Genomic DNA, 18,525 nt, shown 5'->3' on the forward strand with positions numbered 1-18,525 from the left:
GCGGGTTGGTCTGTCTGATGGGCAGGGGTGCACCTAGCCTTTCTGCTGCCCGAGTCAAAAACTGAAATGGCGCCCCATCTCAATGCCAATTTCTCAACCTAACCCCTTTGCCACAATGAAAGCGCTCTAGTGCTGCCTGAGGCGATCGCCTCACCTGGCCTCATTGGTGGTGCACCCGTGCTGATGGGAGAAGCACATATCACACATACAATTTGCACATGGTTCATATTTGGTGCAACCGCCCTCTTATTCCCAAAACATCTCCTAATACAGCAAAAAAATATCTAAATGTCCAGGACAACGGAACGGTTAAAGTGAGCCTAGCCTCTCACTAGGGGCTCCATTTTCCTTTTGCTAAGCTTTCTCTTTAGAGAACCCCTGCCACTTCTACACCCTCAAAAAATGTCCTGAGAATCCATCACATGGACATGGTTTCCCCGATGCTGTACTGCCAAGAATCCCGGACCATCTGGCTCTGGATGAACTGTAATTTACTGCATGCGGCGAAACCAACCTCGCCACTGGGTGGTGGAGAGGCCTGGTTGCCAGCCTCTTGCCCCAGGATTATGGGCCCTCTCATCAGCCATGCTTCCTTTGTTCACAAAGGACTTTTACAAACGTTTGAACCCCTGGTCTAATTCGTGCCATTTTGGGATATGTTAAATGTCTATGTGTACTGTAAAGGGTGGGACATTGTATATTTGAGTGGTGATGTCTGTCCTATTGTCTCCACGTGTGTATTGGCGATTTCCCTTTGTCCTAAGAGATAATTGAATTACGCCTCGGTTGTCTCCAGGACAGAAGACATTGTGTATTCTCCTGCCTGTGATACAATTGCATCAACCCATTGTGTGGGGTAATTGTATCACAGGCAGAGGGGAGGATTTTGTGTGGGAGTGTCTGAGTGTATTGTACGTGTTTATTGGTTGTTTTTACAAAACCCTGTGGGTGGTAACCTTGTTGGAAAATGTGTATAAGTCAATGCTTGTGTGTTCAATAAAGAGTTCCTGTTTTACCCTTCATCATGTTGAGGCTGGTGTTTGGGTAACTGATCGACACTGGGGATTGCTATACGCTGAAGATTTGCTATACTCCCCTGGCTATACTTTAGGATTTAGGAGAGGTTCACCCACTGGAGCCTGGAGCCTTGTCGTAGGTCCAGGGTGGGTAGGAGACGGTGAGACCTCAACCAAGCTTCGGCGGTTCGTGAGGTCTGCAGCGCTTACGGTGTCAAGTGGAGTGCTTGGAGTCCTCGGGAAGCACTAGGAGCATCATTCGACGGAGGTACCCGGTCGGGGTGCCAGGAGATCAGTTACACTGCACATACATTTAAAGGGGCTTTCCTGTTTTATGTAATTAAGCTTAGGCACAGTTTACATAGGCATGCCAGTTTGGGTCTTTGCCGCTTTTGACAGGAAGAATAGCGCAACACGCAGGTCTGTTCTCACCATCAAAATGACCGAAACCTTGACACAACCCCAACTAACCCCACTGGAACTCCCAGCAAAAATACAGGTCAGTGAGGTCTTTAGTTCTGTCCTCACCGCTGACTGGTGGGGGTCAGACATCCTGAAGCCCACTGATCAGCTGCTTCGGGGTAGCTCCGTCCCCCACTGCAGCGCTCCCACTGACTGCCCCATACACACATCAACGGTCTCAGTGGTGATGAGTAGAGCCGCCCTGTCTGCCAGTATGAAATGGGAGCAGTCTTATTGCTGAGGGTAAATGGGGATCAGAGCCCCCAATTCTGATAATTGTTGCGGTCCCCTAATGGTTAGCTGATAAATGTTTCTGAATTGAACACCACATTGTATATTGAAAAGATCTTCAACTTTCTGATATACTTTGGGTTTTAATTGCTTACAAGATCTCTGCTTGCTGTCAGGGAGCTGGACCCTTCTAGTATACATCTCAAGAAGCTGACAACCTGTAAGTATTTGTATACAGCAAAGAAACGTTGCAATCAGGACTCCAGGCTGACACATTGTACCAAACTATCAAGACAGGAGTGTCCTGATGCCGGCTAGACTGGATATAATGACAGCAAACCCTCAACTGTGACAATTACTAAGTTAGTACAGGTTTTCAGCCTCGGATGTGAACAATGTTATAATTTACTAACAGCAAGCAGAGATATTGATATGGTAAAGAAATGAAGCATGAAGTACTGTTTTAGAAAGTTGCAGGACTTTTCCTTCCAGCGCTGCGTTCTCTTCACCGTTTACCCGCTTGCTGCTGCAATGCCAACGGCAAGCAAGTATCCAGGGACGAGAATGCAGCGCTCGCAGGAGCTGATCGGCGGGGGTGCCGGGAGTCCGACCCTCAACGACCGGAGATTGTGAGGATAGGTCATCAATACTGGAAACTGGACAACCCCTTTAAAGGGAACCTGTCATGTGGATATTTGGTTATAATCTAATTATATATAATCATTAACTACTAAAAAGTGTCTTAGATGTATTCACTTACTGGTGTGACAGATGGTTACCTCATAATATACACACAAAGATGCCACATGCCGCATGCTAATGAGCTGATTTGAGTCAAGCGTGATGTCAGTGAGTCCAGCATTTTTTTAATTCAAAGCTATAGCCACTCCCCTGCCCACCTGCTGCTGATTCATATGGAAAATAACTGTCAATCAGCAGCAGGTAGGCGGGGAGAGTCAGGAGCTCATGAATATTCAGGACTCATCATTATCAGCTGGAGCTTTTCAATACAAGATGTTGGCAGATTGACTGGGTCAATTAAAGAAAGTGACCCAGCATTTTGCTAAGAGAATCAGTCACTTATTTATGTTGCCCTTAGTTAGGACACCATAAAACTGGTGACAGGTTCCCTTTAAATACATAGTTGCAGACCACTTTTAATTGACACAATTCAACAAAAGCCATTGAAAAAGTCAAATGAAAGGTTGTTTGTACTGTGGAATTAGTTTAAGTGTCAAGTTAAACCTTGCTATGTCTGTACATAAGCCAATGCACCAGAATGCTTTGTATTATGTGCGATATTAGGAGGTATGCAGCTCGCCTCAAGAGGCGAACGCATCAGCCCCATGCATAAACCTTACCGAAAGAAAGAAACATACATGTCCCAGTGAGCTCCCACCAACCCACTGGTAACATGCACCAACATTCATAGTCTAACGGCATAAAAAAACGTCCCTATCCGATTAGAGAGGTTGGAGCAGTGATTAAATGTCTGACAGCGATGATTACAGCAATTCTCATGGTTGTAAGACGTGGCAGTCTCACCATTCATAATGACGGGAACAACGCGGAGACAAGGAAACGTCTTGGGTGGAGGACACTTGCTGAGAACTTGCAGTAGAGGGCTCTCAATTACTGCGGAAAATGACTGGGGACTGCCGACAACTCGTCTTCATACAGCAGCACAAACAAAGGAGGCGAAACCGGAGTGTAATGAGGCTGCTCTATAATTAGACGAGCGCTGACAACTTCCTATAGAAAGCAAACATTAAGGACCATTCCGACGGTGGGGTGAGGACTCGCGCTCGGGCACTTAGCTGCGCTCCTTTCGCTTACTCCTGCAGAGATATCTTCTTACTGACCAGACAAATCTCGGAACAATACACAAAACTTTCCGCCTCTCACTACAGAACGGTTTTCATTTCAATTCTCTAATTCAAGTGTCTCAGAAAGCTGGGTAATACTGACAACCCTGGCAATGGTAACCATACTGGTTGTCACCCAGCTTCCCTGTCATTAAGAAATTAAAGAGCGGAATGTTCAGCATCTTAACAGAGAAGGACGACTCAAAGACAAGGGCATTTAATAGGAAGATGCTTTGGGGTCTTCCCATGCTACCTGAAGGGTTAATCGGCCTAATGTCTATGGGAGGTTTACATTGTCAGAGTGACGAGAATATTCTCTCTGTACGGCGCGGCAGAATATGAAGGCGCTATAAACTGGGCTGTTCATGTAATGAAATCATCACAACTCACCACATGTCACCATCCATGAGGGTCTTATCATTGGGAGCTCCGGCGTGTCCATAATGAAGGATGGAGGAGTTATCGCCACTGTAAGAAAGAAGAGCAGAGAGATGAAAGCAAGAACTACAAGAAAAGGGCAAACCAAAAAGAAGTGCTCATATAAAGGGAAACATGTTCTTCCATCACTGACCACTGGGGGCAGCGATGGGGGCACGTCAATACTATACTAATAAGTAAAATAAGAAGGTGCATAATTATTACTAATAATCTCCTCATTGATAATACTATAAAATAATAATAAGAATTATATCAATAATACTAATAATTCAAATAATAATAATAATAATAATAATAATAGATACAAAAAGTGTTAACAGATTTTTACTGAATTTACTGAAAAGCCACAGAACCTGAACCATCTCATAATGCATGTGGCTAAGTTGTATTAATATTCTAGGAAGCCAAGTGCAGAGTATTAAAGGGGTATTCTGTTTGTTAGAAGTTATCCGCTATCCACAGAATAGGGGACAACTATTAGATCGGTGGGGGTCCCAGTGGTCCCACGAGAAAAGGGGGGCCCGTACACCCTAAAATGAGCGGCTGGTCACACACACATTCATTTCTATGGGAGTGGCCGAGTGCAGTGCTTGACTGGGGGCTGCAGGAGGTACGAGGCCCTCATACTCATGATCGGTGTGGGTCCCAGCGGAAAGACCCCCACCGATATAATAGTTATCTCTCATTCTGTGCATAGGGTATAACGTGTGATAACCAGAATATCCCTTTAGCTCATTGCTGGGTATCAGTACAGTAGTCCCTCAAGATGGAATATTAGTTGGTTCTGGAAAGTCCATTGTATGTTGAAACCACTGTAACTTGAGTCCATAAATCTATGGAAAACTAGTAGTTGGTTCTAAAGCCCCCAACTGTAATCCCAAGATATGACAAAATAACGATTTAAAGCCCATCTGTCAGCAGATCTGTCCCTATGACACCGGCTGACCTGTTACATGTGAACCTGGCAGCTGAAGACATCGGCGTTGGTCCCATGTTCATATGTGCCACATCGCTATGTTTTATTATATGAAAATGCTCTAGGAGCAACTGGGGCGTTGCCGTTACACTTGGAGGCTCTGCTCTCTCTACAACTGACGCGTCCTCTGCACTTTGATTGACAGGACCAGGTGTGATGACATTTACACTGCCTGGTCCTGTTAATCGAAGCACTGAGGGTGCAGCAGTTGCAGAGAGAGCAGAGCCTCTAGGTAACAGCAACGCCCCCATTGCTCCTAGAGGCTCATTTGCATATATTACAACATAATTTTTCTCAGCAATGCGGGCACATATGAACATGGGACCAACACAGATGCCTTCAGCTGCACATGTAACAGGTCAGCCAGTGTCATAGGGACAGATCTGCTGACAGATTTGCTTTAAGAGAAATAATTAGATAACTAAGACAGATAAAGAGTCTCCTTACATATAACAGTCAGGAATATCTGCTGGAAGCTGTATACTGCTTTCTATAATGAGTGCACCAGAAAAGTGGAGTCACCCTCATCAGACATCCAGACCCTGGCACAGAGAGCGCAGTACAGGACATGTAGTACCGCACTGTAGTGTAAAGAGGAGACAACCTATACAGGGATCTTACAAGAGAATTGCCATGTTGATTGGTTGGACCTGAGTCTGAGATGTTGTACATTGAGTCTTGTTTCAATTTACGATGGCCCAGGAGAGACCAATGTAAGTTGTAAATATTGTATATGGAGAGACCATTGGACATGATCTAGGGTGTACAAACAATTGGAAGACCGTGATGAGAGTTGTAGTCTCCTTATAGCTGTAGTTGGCAGGCACCTCTTTAGGATGTTAGATTTTTTGCCGCTCTCATACAGTAGTATGTTGTACTCAGATACCCTCTCTGTACGTACTTATGGTATGGGAAAGCAGAGTTTTCTTCCTCTGACAGTAGCCGCTGGGAGCCCTGGAATAATACACATTGGGCACAAGCCTCTGGGGACTCACATATGAACAGACAGCGGGGCTCAGATGGTCATTCCCTGCCTGCTGGGCGGCCACCTCCCCGGCCCATCAAATTCTCATTACAGGCCAGGTATAAATCTGCGGGTTTACTGCTCTCCCCAGGAATCAATCTCTCCCCCTTTGTTTTTAATCTTCACAGAGCAAAAAGAAGAGAAAATGAAAACTAGATTGGCGCGGTCACACTGCGAACAGGTCCACATCTATATGCTTTGAAGAGACAAGAAAAAGGAGCCGTCAATGCAGAGGCTCTGTCAGCAGCATCGCTCCCCATCCCTGTGTATACAAGTACTGTGTGGCCATGTATACACATTACATGACATGGCATACAGTGGGCTGTAGTCCAGTTAGGGGGGCAGAGACCAGAGGTGCACCTCCAATGAGGTCAGGTGAGGAGCCTGCCTCAGGTGGTAAAACCTAGAGACAAGTGGGGGCATTGGCATGGCCATAGGAAATGAGCGCTTCCATTGTTGAAGTGCTCATCTCTCTAGGGTCAACTGTATCACAATATGCCTTTAACAGTAGAGCTGGAGGGGAACGCAGTTTCAATTTTCGCCTCAGGCAGCAGAAAGGCTAAGTGCATCCGGTTTCGGAAGGAAACGCACAGGGGATCCACTTGTGAAAAAGAAATGATAAGTACTTACATAGAAGATCCGGAGCAACTGCTACGATTCTCCTAGGCATCATCTATTTACCTGACTGCAGCTGTCACGTCGACAGTACATGACTACTGCAGCCCATCGCTGGAGCGATGACTGCAGTGAGGCCCGTGATTGGATGCAGAAGTCACATGTTGTCAATGTCACCACTGAAGTCGGTTAAACAGATCCCTGTCGACAGAACGAGAGAAGCTGCATGGGATCTGCCAGGTAAGTAATGATCACTTTCTGATGGCAGTTGGATCTTGCTGAAACTGGACAAACCCTTGAAGTTATTATTTTAACTCAAATTAGTGGTTACCTACAGTAAACATAAAGTTGCACTAAGTCTCAGTCTTCACTCACTTACAGACCCTCTGATATTCTGTTTACAACCTGCTCCTAGCTTCAGACTTGTCTCCCTGTGATACATGATGGATCTGTGTGTCCAGGATGCTGCTGTCTTCCCCCTGCAGACTGCCTTTCCTCTCTTCTGTCAGCTGACCTCCTCTATATATATCTGCTCTGTGCAACCTCCTCCTCCTCCCTGCTGCTATCTCTAAAACTAAGATTCAGAGGGGAAGGAGACAGAGCCATCAGATACAGGAGCGGAGCTCTGGTGGATTGACATCAGATTGAGCAGCATAAGTAGCCGGGTGAAAGAATTACCCATATTCTGCAGAAGCAAAATGGTGGGAAACTGTAAATTAAGACTATTTGGGAAATTGCTTCATTTTGCATTTAGGAACCAAATGAGTAATAAAAAAAATACGTGCATAAGTGTCCATGGTCTTTAAGCCTATATATGCTGATTTAAGCATGTGTCATAGAAGGTGATGTTTCTTCACTGCCACAAGATAAAACTTACAAGCCCAAAAAAATCACCAGATATTAAATGTTTAACACATCCATAGATAATAAGCAAGTGACCTGTCACTTTCTAATAATCTATCAGGCTTGATGACAACATATAAAGGGGAGAAGACGTTGGCAGATACAATGGATAGAAAAAAGGTCTACACACCCCTGTTAAAATAAAAAAATGAGACAAAGTTAAATCATTTCAGAACTTTTTCCATCTTTAATGTGACCTATAAACTGTACAACTCAATTGAAAAGCCAACTGAAATCTTTTAGGTGGAGGGAAGAAAAAATATAAAAATAAAATAATATGGTTGCGTAAGTGTGCACACCATTAAACTAATACTTTGTTGAAGCACCTTCTGATTTTATTACAGCACTCAGTCTTTTTGGGTATGAGTCTATCAGCATGGCACATTTTGACTTGGCAAGATTTGCCCACTCTTCTTTGCAAAAACACTCCAAATCTGTCAGATTGCGAGGGCATCTCCTGGGCACGGCGCTCTTCAGATCACCCCACAGATTTTCAATCGGATTCAGGTCTGGGCTCTGGCTGGGCCATTCCAAAACTTTAATCTTCTTCTGGTGAAGCCATTCCTTTGTTGATTTGGATGTATGCTTTGGGTCATTGTCATGCTGAAAGATGAAGTTCCTCTTCATGTTCAGCTTTCTAGCAGAAGCCTGAAGGTTTTGTGCCAATATTGACTGGTATTTGGAACTGTTCATAATTCCCTCTAGCTTAACTAAGGCCCCAGTTCCAGCTGAAGAAGAACAGCCCCTTGGCATGATGCTGCCACCACCATGCTTCACTGTGGGGATGGGGTTCTTTTGGTGATGTGCAGTGTTTTTGCGCCAAACATATCTTTTGGAATTATGGCCAAAAAGTTCAACCTTGGTTTCATCAGCCCATAACACCTTTTCCCACATGCAGCTCCTCTAATGTTGCTGTTGGCCTCTTGGTCCCTCCCAGACCAGTTTCCTTCTCGTCTTTTTATCAATTTTGGAGGGACGTCCAGTTCTTGGTAATGTCACTGTTGTGCCATATTTTCTCCACTTGATGACGGTCTTCACTGTGTTCCATGGTAAATATCTAATGCCTTGGACATTCTTTTGTACCCTTTCCTGACCGATACCTTTTAACAATGAGATCCTTCTGATGCTTTGGAAGCTCTCTGTGGACCATGGCTTCTGCTGTGGGATGCGACTAAGAAAATTTCAGGAAAGGCCAACTAGAGCAGCAGATTTTTATTTGGGGTAAATCAGAGGCACTTTAAAATGATGGCAGGTGTATGCTGACTCCTATTTAACATAATTTTGAATGTGATTACTTAATTCTGAACACAGCTACATCCCCAGTTATAAGAGGGTGTGCAGACTTATGCAACCACATAACAGAAACCTGACATTTTAACAGGGGTGTGTAGACTTTTTATATCCACTGTATGTGCACATGTTCATAGCATGATTTGTGGCAGACATGAAATACAGGCGACTAATAAAAGCTCGAGTAACAGACGATTATATGGGGACCGCTGACAGTTCTAGAGTTTGCCCCTCCCAACACTGCAAAAACCTCTAAAAAATACTAAATTCATTACTTCTGAGCTTGTATTTAATCTAAGGAAAAATCATAGGTAAAATGACTGATAGCCCCGATAAATCAAATTGTCTTTGTACTTTAACCTTGCAGAATAAAGTCTAATTTGTTTATCCTCTGGAAATGTCAGCTACGTCAATCTAGCAGTCAATGTACACAGAGCCCGCTCCTGCCTGCAGCCATCTGCATATTCACTGCGCGCTCCTGTGGGTGAGGGTCCTACGTGCACACAGTGTCTACCACGCTGCTTTCAGACACGCATTTCACAAATTAATCTCTCCCCAACGAGCGGCACGACTGATTTGTGAAGCAGCGATCAGGCACCGCCAGATAATTAGGAGACATCTCTGGCCAGTGAGTAATACCACAGCATACCTAAGTTGCAAAAAAAGAGCATGTCATCTGTATACAAACCTACTACATGCTACAGTACAATACATACACAATTATACAGGTTTTACCATCTCAGAAAATAATGGCGCTAGTAATAGAGCCGAGCAAGGAAAAGAGTAAATCATTATCTGAGAAGGGAAAACCACATTCACAAGCACAGACAGGCAGACATATCCCTGTTCATGGGAGGAAGTATTACAGCAGTGATATTGCTAAACATACGGAACAGTATTAAATTACATTACTGTCCACAGAGGGCAGAATTATAATAAATTCTTATAAACAGAGGCCAGAATTATAGTATTATAGTAGTTATATTCTTGTACATAGGAGGCAGCATTGTAGTAGTTATATTCCTGTACATAGGAGCAGTATTATAGTAGTTATATTCTTGTATATAGGAGCAGTATTATAGTAGTTATATTCTTGTACATAGAAGCGGTATTATAGTAGTTATATTCTTGTACATAGGAGCGGTATTATAGTAGTTATATTCTTGTACATAGGAGCAGTATTATAGTAGTTATATTCTTGTACATAGGGCGCAGTATTATAGTAGTTATATTCTTATACATAGGAGGCAGTATTATAGTAGTTATATTTTTGTACATAGGAGCGGTATTATAGTAGTTATATTCTTGTACATAGGAGCAGTATTATAATAGTTATATTCTTGTACATAGGAGCAGTATTATAATAGTTATATTCTTGTACATAGGAGCAGTATTATAGTAGTTATATTCTTATACATAGGGGCCAGTATTATAGTAGTTATATTCTTGTACATAGGAGGCAGTATTATAGTAGTTATATTTTTGTACATAGGAGCAGTATTATAGTAGTTATATTCCTGTACATAGGAGGCAGTATTATAGTAGTTATATTCTTGTACAAAGGAGTAGTATTATATGATATTCTTGTACATATGAGGCAGTATTATAGTAATTATATTCTTGTACATAGCAGTATTATAGTAGTTATATTCATGTACATAGGAGCAGTATTATAGTAGTTATATTCTTGTATATAGGAGCAGTATTATAGTAGTTATATTCATGTACATAGGAGCAGTATTATAGTAGTTATATTCTTGTACATAGGAGCAGTATTATAGTAGTTATATTCTTGTATATAGGAGGCAGTATTATAGTAGTTATATTCTTGTACATAGGAGCAGTATTATAGTAGTTATATTCTTGTACATAGGAGGCAGTATTATAGTAGTTATATTCTTGTATGTAGGAGCAGTATTATAGTAGTTATATTCTTGTACATACGAGGCAGTATTATAGTATTTATATTCTTATACATAGGAGGCAGTATTATAGTAGTTATATTCTTGAACATAGGAGCAGTAATATAGTAGTTATATTCTTGTACATAGGAGCAGTATTATAGTAGTTATATTCTTGTACATAGGAGCAGTATTATAGTAGTTATATTCTTGTATATAGGAGGCAGTATTATAGTAGTTATATTCTTGTACACAGGAGGCAGTATTATAGTAGTTATATTCTTGTACATAGGAGGCAGTATTATAGTAGTTATATTCTTGTATGTAGGAGCAGTATTATAGTAGTTATATTCTTGTACATACGAGGCAGTATTATAGTATTTATATTCTTATACATAGGAGGCAGTATTATAGTAGTTATATTCTTGAACATAGGAGCAGTAATATAGTAGTTATATTCTTGTACATAGGAGCAGTATTATAGTAGTTATATTCTTGTACATATGAGGCATTATAGTTATATTCAAGATGTAGAAACATCTCAAAGATGATTAAGGCCGAGTTCACTTCATTCAACTCGCAGTCTGTGTATACGAGAGGTCCCGTACCGACCTCCCTAGCACTGATAGAGTTGCATAGCATTATATTGATTTATGATGCTATGTAACCCTTAGGCCTCTTTCACACGGCCGTTGCGGAAACATGTGCGGGAACACCCGCGATTTTTCCGCGCGAGTGCAAAACATTGTCATCGCATCCGCGGGGAATACTCGCCCGTGTGAAAGGGGCCTTACAGTTCTGGAATGTATTGAATAACACTGACACAATGCTGTGCGGATGCAATGCGATTTTCACGCATGGCTGCTAGGAGATGATGTTAGTAAATTGATTAAAGTCAATTTACTCTTATCTTCTTAATTCAGAATGCTTAGTAAAATGTTGCTTAAGGGTTAAATATTAAAAAAATTACTCACCTCATCCACTTAATGGGGCAGCCGGCATTGTCTTCTTTGAGGACTTGCAAAGGGATCTTTGATGATGAAATTGCGCTCGCCACGTGGCGAGCGCAGTGAAGTCAGCGCAGGTCCTGCTCAATGAAGATAGAAGGATCTTCTATCTTCATTCAGCAGGACCTGCGCTGACGTTACCGCGTTCACCACATGGTGAGCGCGATTACGTCAAAGGTCCTTTTGCAGGTCCTCAAAGAAGAAGAAAGAAGACGATGCCGGCTGTGCGATCAAGTGGATGAGGTGAGTTAATTTTATTTGATTTTTTTAACCCCTCAAGCAACATTTTACTAAGCATAAGTATTAAGAATGCTATTCTTTTCCCTTATAACCCATGTTATAAGGGAAAATAATAACATCTACACAACAATGAACTTCAGTGATGAAGTTCGGGTTTGGGTACCACATTCAGTTTTTTATCACACTTGTTCTAAATGCATTGCACCTGCGCGATAAAAACTGAACAACGCAACGCAATCAAAACTGAAAGAGGCCAAAGGGTCTGAAGACTTTCCAAATGCATATCATATAATTGATAGAATGTATTTTCCCACCCTAATCCCTTTCCATGCACTTCCGCAGTATCTGTACATACCTGCCACAAATACAGGTGTATGAACTGTGTCTCATTCCTCCACGTGCGTAGCAATAGTTTAAGAACACACTGCAAGAGAAAGAAATCTATGATGAGGCCACAGAGGGAACAAATTACAAAAAATTATTTCTCAACGTCAGGTATCAGGACAGGAGCAAACCTTGCGTCTCTGTACAACACTCAATTACAAATAATCACAATTAATGACAACAAATCATGATAAAAGTAAATCCACCCATTTCATATTGTGTAATAACTGTCCGGGATGCCATGGTGTGATTTTTAGTCCCCCAAATAAGTGAAGGGAATGGGGCTCTGATTGCCCAGGAGGAAGAATAGCCCAGAACCGGGCACTTTATTTAATTATGTCAAGGAAGAACCAGCGTCAGAATTTTTTTTATAAAGGGATCATTTTTATAGACCATTTTTTGCCATGGACATGCTCTTTACATATTAACTGGTACAAAAACAGCCATATCGTAGGAGAATATTAAAACATGTCGAATTTCTTTCAGAAACAGTGTCCCCCTGTCCATGTGTGTGGTATTGCATCTCAGCCCTATTTAAAGGAAACCTGTCACCGGGATTTTGTGTATAGAGCTGAGGACATGGGTTGCTAGATGGCCGCTAGCACATCCGCAATACCCAGTCCCCATAGCTCTGTGTGCTTTTATTGTGTAAAAAAAACCGATTTGATACATATGCAAAATAACCTGAGTCCTGTCCCTGAGATGAGTCCAGCGTGAAGGAGCCCAGCACCGCCCCGCATCCTCAGAATCTCCTCATCGCTCCCCGATGTCAGAAAGCTAGAGCGACGTAATCTTGCGATGCGCGCGCTAGCGCATGCGCAGTTCCTTCCCTGAGGCTGATGCCAGCACAGGGAAGGAACACTATGACGACACTGCGCATGCGCTAGCTCGCGCATCGCGAGATTACGACGCTCTAGCTTTCTGACGTTGGGGAGCAAGGAGGAGATTCTGAGGATGCGGGGCGGTGCTGGGCTCCTTCACGCTGGACTCATCTCAGGGAATTTTTTGGGGATCCGTGTTTTGAGGACCGTAAAATACATACGGTCGTGTGCACGGCCCCAACGCATATGGGCACCTTAGGTTTTATGGCAATCCCTGGTGCTTTGGATTTCTTTTAGTCAATGGGCGATCCAGAAGAATCCTCAAGTGACAAGTCTTCCTTTGAAGCAGTTCTCCACTCCAGCTAATAGATGGGGGTTCAAAGTGCGGACCTTGCACTGTATGACGTCCATATGTCCAAATAATGCACATAACTACTTTACTTGTTCAAGGTTTTTTTTGTTTAATGTTTTTGCATTTTTGTGCAGTTTATATGACCTCATATTAGTCCTTGAAACTACCAGGAGGAGGTTTGTGGCTTTCTCCTCTCTTACCATTAAAAACATTTGTTATCCTTGAAATTACCAGAGGGGGGCACTAATGAAGACAATGCTGGTTGCACACCTGTACGATTCAATGAAAACGATCGGCAGGGCTCCTCGTATGATCAGAACGTCACTTTTAGTCCTATAGTGTGCATCATATGTATTCCTAAGAGCTTTATGGACCAGTCTCCTTTCAAGTTTACTTCTAGCTACAATAATGACATAGTATTTTATCAGGAAGAAGTCAAGTAGCTTTCAGGCTCTGCCTAAAGGAGGCGCTATTTAGTCTTCACAGATAACAAGCTTTACTCAGATCCATTGTGTCAGAAGTCTTCTGCGAGCGATAGTAAATATGCATGGAGTCTAATTAGCGTGAGATTACAGAGCGTTCAGTTTATTTTGCTAAAATAAATGGCTGTAGCAGGCCCATGTTTTGGCAGCTAATCAAAGCAGGCCAGATTTCATGGAGAAGATCCCAGAGGAGAAGGTGGTATTGTCTTATCTGTGCACCAACCGGCAAGCTAAAAATGGAAAATTTCTCAGGGTTTGCTGTTCGAAGAAACAGCAGTAACTGAGTGCGGAGCGTCTGTTTGGGCTGTGTTCCTTCTATTCTTCTGCTCCTAGAGATGAAAATGTATACACCGACTGAAAATTTCATGCTGGAGCTATATACGAGTGGCAAATCAGCTGTTGGAAAGGTCCAAGGAGCTCAAGTAAGTTTTGCGTATTTTTCTCTGCCTTTGACTTCACATCAGTCGGTGATAAGGTCTTTGTGTAGCTCATCAGTGGAGGTCGCAGGAGTGAGACCCCCATCGATCAGATATTGATGTCCTATTCTAAGTAGAAGTCATCAATATGTAAGACCAGAAAAAGAAGGGAAAAAAACAACATTAATCTTAAAAAAAATAAAAAAAGGTCTTTTTGGATATTAATTCAATTGGTCTTTATAAAAAATATTGAGCCGTTCTGTCACAAAGGGTTAGCTGTATGTCTAGCTGTGCGAATCCTACTTTCACTTTGTGCCGGTCATCTATCATCTAATAAACCTCATCTATAGATTACTAAACACTTATTTAAGCCACATTCTTATAAGTAAGAAAATAACTGAGCTATAATGAAGTGCTTATGAGGTCAGAGATAAGGAGCCTGTCAGCTGAGCTGCCTGACAGAACACAGTAAAAACACAGAGCCTGCTACCAGAGAAACTGAAGCCTGCAGAGAGAAAGGGGCTCTACATTTTTAATAAAGACCAATTGAAAAAAAATAAAATAAAGTACAACGCAATAATAATAACCCCCCCCCCCCCCCCACGGTGTACATAACCTTTAAATTCGGCATGGGTTGAGTACTGCTTTTTCTAATATACTTCCATACACCCAGTTATATGATAAAATTATGTCTGCCTGCATCTGGGGGCTGATACTGCATATCCAGTGAACTCACTAATAAACAGTAAAGCCGCATGCTTTTAAGGCTGGTCAAAAGCATTATACAGTTGTAGGCTCTTTTCAATAGGGAGAGGGGAAAGACGTGGCCAGATATCATGAAGCGGTAACTTCAGCAAAAGGATCAGGCATGTTAAAATTCAACTACCTGTTCCTTTTTCCCCTGACATCTGCCATAGAGGACACCACCTATACACAATAGATGGGTGGCATTCGGTGGCTTTTCTCAACATTCATCTAATGTGCACCGCCACCGTTAGGTTCTGCTCATATCTAGTCATCTGAACAGATTCAGCATGCAGGCCGGTTGAGATTTGGGAATGAATTCCGCTCAGAGTTCTAGCCCGAAACTACTATGTGGTCATGTACAGTCGAGGCCAAAAGTTTTGAGAAATGAATATAATCAGGACCTGACCTGGGTAAGGTAATTTTACAAGTTTATTTACAAATGCCTATCCAGGCAATAGAACCTGTCTTCAACCCAGGTGGAAATATCAACCCACTATGTGAATGGCGCATAAAGCGTCTCAGTTGATCTCAGACTGGGATTAGTGGCAACTAACACTGCAACACGGACTCGGTGCACAGTAGCCAAAACCACAACTAACTTGATTGCTAAACCAAACCAAGCAACGTCGGCCAGCCTGACCGCTAGTTGCTGGTTAACAGTGGAGTGGTGCACAGCGATTAAAAACTAACACTGCCCCCCCCCCCGACATGTTTCGCCAGTATTCTGGCTTCTTTAGGGGTTAATGGGCAGCCATGAGTGACCCCGGCCACCTGGAGGTTTAAATAGTGTGTAAACTAATTGACAGGTTAGCCATCCTATCAGTTACAAAGGACAAAGCACTGCCAACCAATAGTGTCCTTAGACACACCCCTACAATCTGATTGGAGTGCCGGACACCGTCGCCCACTATACGCATCATCAATAGGTTACAAAAATAAGAGGAGTGGAAGAACTGCAGGAACGGGTCATATGGAGACAGTTCACCCCACTGACCGGCACCATATAGTTTTTTTAATACTGTACATATCACAGGCACTGCTGACTACTAAAGAGTTACAAGACATGATGTCATAGGGTAAAAGGACTCAAGATTTTTTTTTTTATGTATTACCGGTATGCTTTTCATCCAGTAGAATGACGTACATGAATGCCAACTATTGGGTCCAACAAGTCTAGGGAGTTGCACCTGGTATATTATGCCAAATGCGACATTTTAATAAATCTTCGATGAGCGTGATGGGTGTTTACTTTGCAGAGCTCTCGTCTCTGCCGATTTATAATTCGCTCATAAAACATTTGAAGGTCAATTAAATTCACGGACGTGTTAAATTAATATTATGCGCTGTGCCAATACCAGAGAACGCAGCGGGAACGATCACTATTCACAGATCGGCATCTGGATCAGCAGAATTCAAGCCGTGGGTATTCCAAGGGAAGATGCAATCTGCTGTTGTGATTAGGTAAGGATATACCTTGATAGGCAATGAAGGTTACCATTTCCTAACATGCTCCAAATACCAGGAACATAAGGCTTGTGGGTTACAGGAATGGCCGCTAGAGGTCATTCGTACTATGTAGTAAAGGCTGAAAAATAACTAATATTTAGCATATCTGTTGGCAACAGGGATGAAGGGATGTATCAAAGGAAAATAAAAACACAGCTGAATGCAGGCAAATATGGCTAAACATTTTTGAAACTGCATGAGAATTTTACAAGTCAGACCTAAATATTAGTTATTTGTGAAGGGGTCTGCCGACAATCTCAAGTGTATGGGCCCTGATGGAAAATAATGCCTCAATATCAAAAATGTCTATACAAACATTGTTAGAGCCTACAAGGCAACGTCCCCCACCTGGGACAGTCTGATCGCCTTTCCTTGTTTCTCACCCCCAAGTACTTGCCGCTTATCAACCGTGTGAAATCATCAGTTAAGACAATCAAGGTGTGGCCAGCGGGGGTAGATTCTGTACTCCTAGGACAGGTTTAAAGACACGGACTGGAGCATGTTTGCCTCTCAGGCCACAGGTGGTTCTGACACTAACATCGACTCTTGCACATACTCAATACTGGAATACATCAACACCGCAATTGACAATGCTACCACAGAAAAGCAGATCACAATGTACCCAAATCAGAAACCATGGATGAACAAGGAAGTGTGGCTTTTACTAAAGGCAGTAATGCCTTCAGATCAGGTGACGCTCAGGCCTACAGTACGTTCAGGGCAGGCCTGAAGAGGGGCATCAAAAAGGCCAAGCACAGCTACAAGTTGAAGGTGGAGGAACACTTTGTCAACTCTGACCCACGATGCATGTGGCTGGACATTCAGGCCATCTCTGACTATAAGCCCAGCAATTCCATACAGAACCATGACTGTGTCCTCCCTCAATGAGCTAAATGACTTGTACGCTCGTTTTGACAAGGCCAACAAGGAAAAAAGTCTGCCAAAACCCTACCCTCTGATGACTGCCATATCTTCACTCTCACTATTACAGATGTCCATAAAGCATTGAGCAGCATCATCGTTCGCAAGGCTGCCGGCCCCGACGGCATTCCTGGACGTGTGCTTCGAGCATGTGCTGAACAGCTTGCAGGGGTCTTTACTGACATCTTCAACCTGTCGCTTGCCCAGGCAGTAGTACCAGCGTGCTTCAAGACCACCTCCATTGTGCCAGTGCCGAAACACTAATCACCAACGTACCTGAACGACTACCGCCCTGTAGCACTCACGCCTATAGTTATGAAGTGCTTTAAGCGACTGGTCCTGGCACACCTCAAGTTATACTTGCCCCCCACACTGGATCCTCTCCAATTTGCCTATCGAAGCAATAGGAGTACAGAGGATGCTGCATCTACAGCGCTTTACTGTGTGCGCTCACACCTGGACAACAAGAATACTTATGAAAGAATGCTGTTTATTGACTTCAGCTCAGCATTCAATACAGTCATTCCCACCAAGTTGATCACGAAACATTGTGGATCTTGGAATCAGCAACCCTGTGTGTAACTGGATCATGGACTTTCTGACCAACAGATCCCAGCATGTTAGGTCAGGAAATAACTGTTCCACCACCATCACACTCAACAATGCCACTCCACAGCGCTGTGTGCTGAGCCCGTTCCTCTACTCCACAGGGCTGTGTGCTGAGCCCGTTCCTCTACTCCACAGGGCTGTGTGCTGAGCCCGTTCCTCTACTCCACAGGGCTGTGTGCTGAGCCCGTTCCTCTACTCCACAGGGCTGTGTGCTGAGCCCGTTCCTCTACTCCACAGGGCTGTGTGCTGAGCCCGTTCCTCTACTCCACAGGGCTGTGTGCTGAGCCCGTTCCTCTACTCCACAGGGCTGTGTGCTGAG

General features: G+C 43.1%; 1 protein-coding gene across 2 annotated transcripts in view; it reads right to left on the reverse strand.

Moving 5' to 3' along the window:
• PEPD (peptidase D) overlaps nt 1-18,525 on the reverse strand; it is a 206,995-nt gene that overhangs the window by 68,672 nt on the left and 119,798 nt on the right. For both annotated transcript variants that reach the window (XM_044270724.1, XM_044270723.1), the window contains 2 exons: nt 12,324-12,392; nt 3,965-4,042 (listed from right to left, as the gene is read on the reverse strand). In XM_044270724.1, the coding sequence (XP_044126659.1) occupies nt 3,965-4,042; nt 12,324-12,392 (147 nt within the window). The remainder of the gene's footprint in view (nt 1-3,964; nt 4,043-12,323; nt 12,393-18,525) is intronic.

Source organism: Bufo gargarizans, chromosome 10, assembly GCF_014858855.1.
Source record: "Bufo gargarizans isolate SCDJY-AF-19 chromosome 10, ASM1485885v1, whole genome shotgun sequence".
Lineage (NCBI taxonomy): Eukaryota > Metazoa > Chordata > Amphibia > Anura > Bufonidae > Bufo > Bufo gargarizans.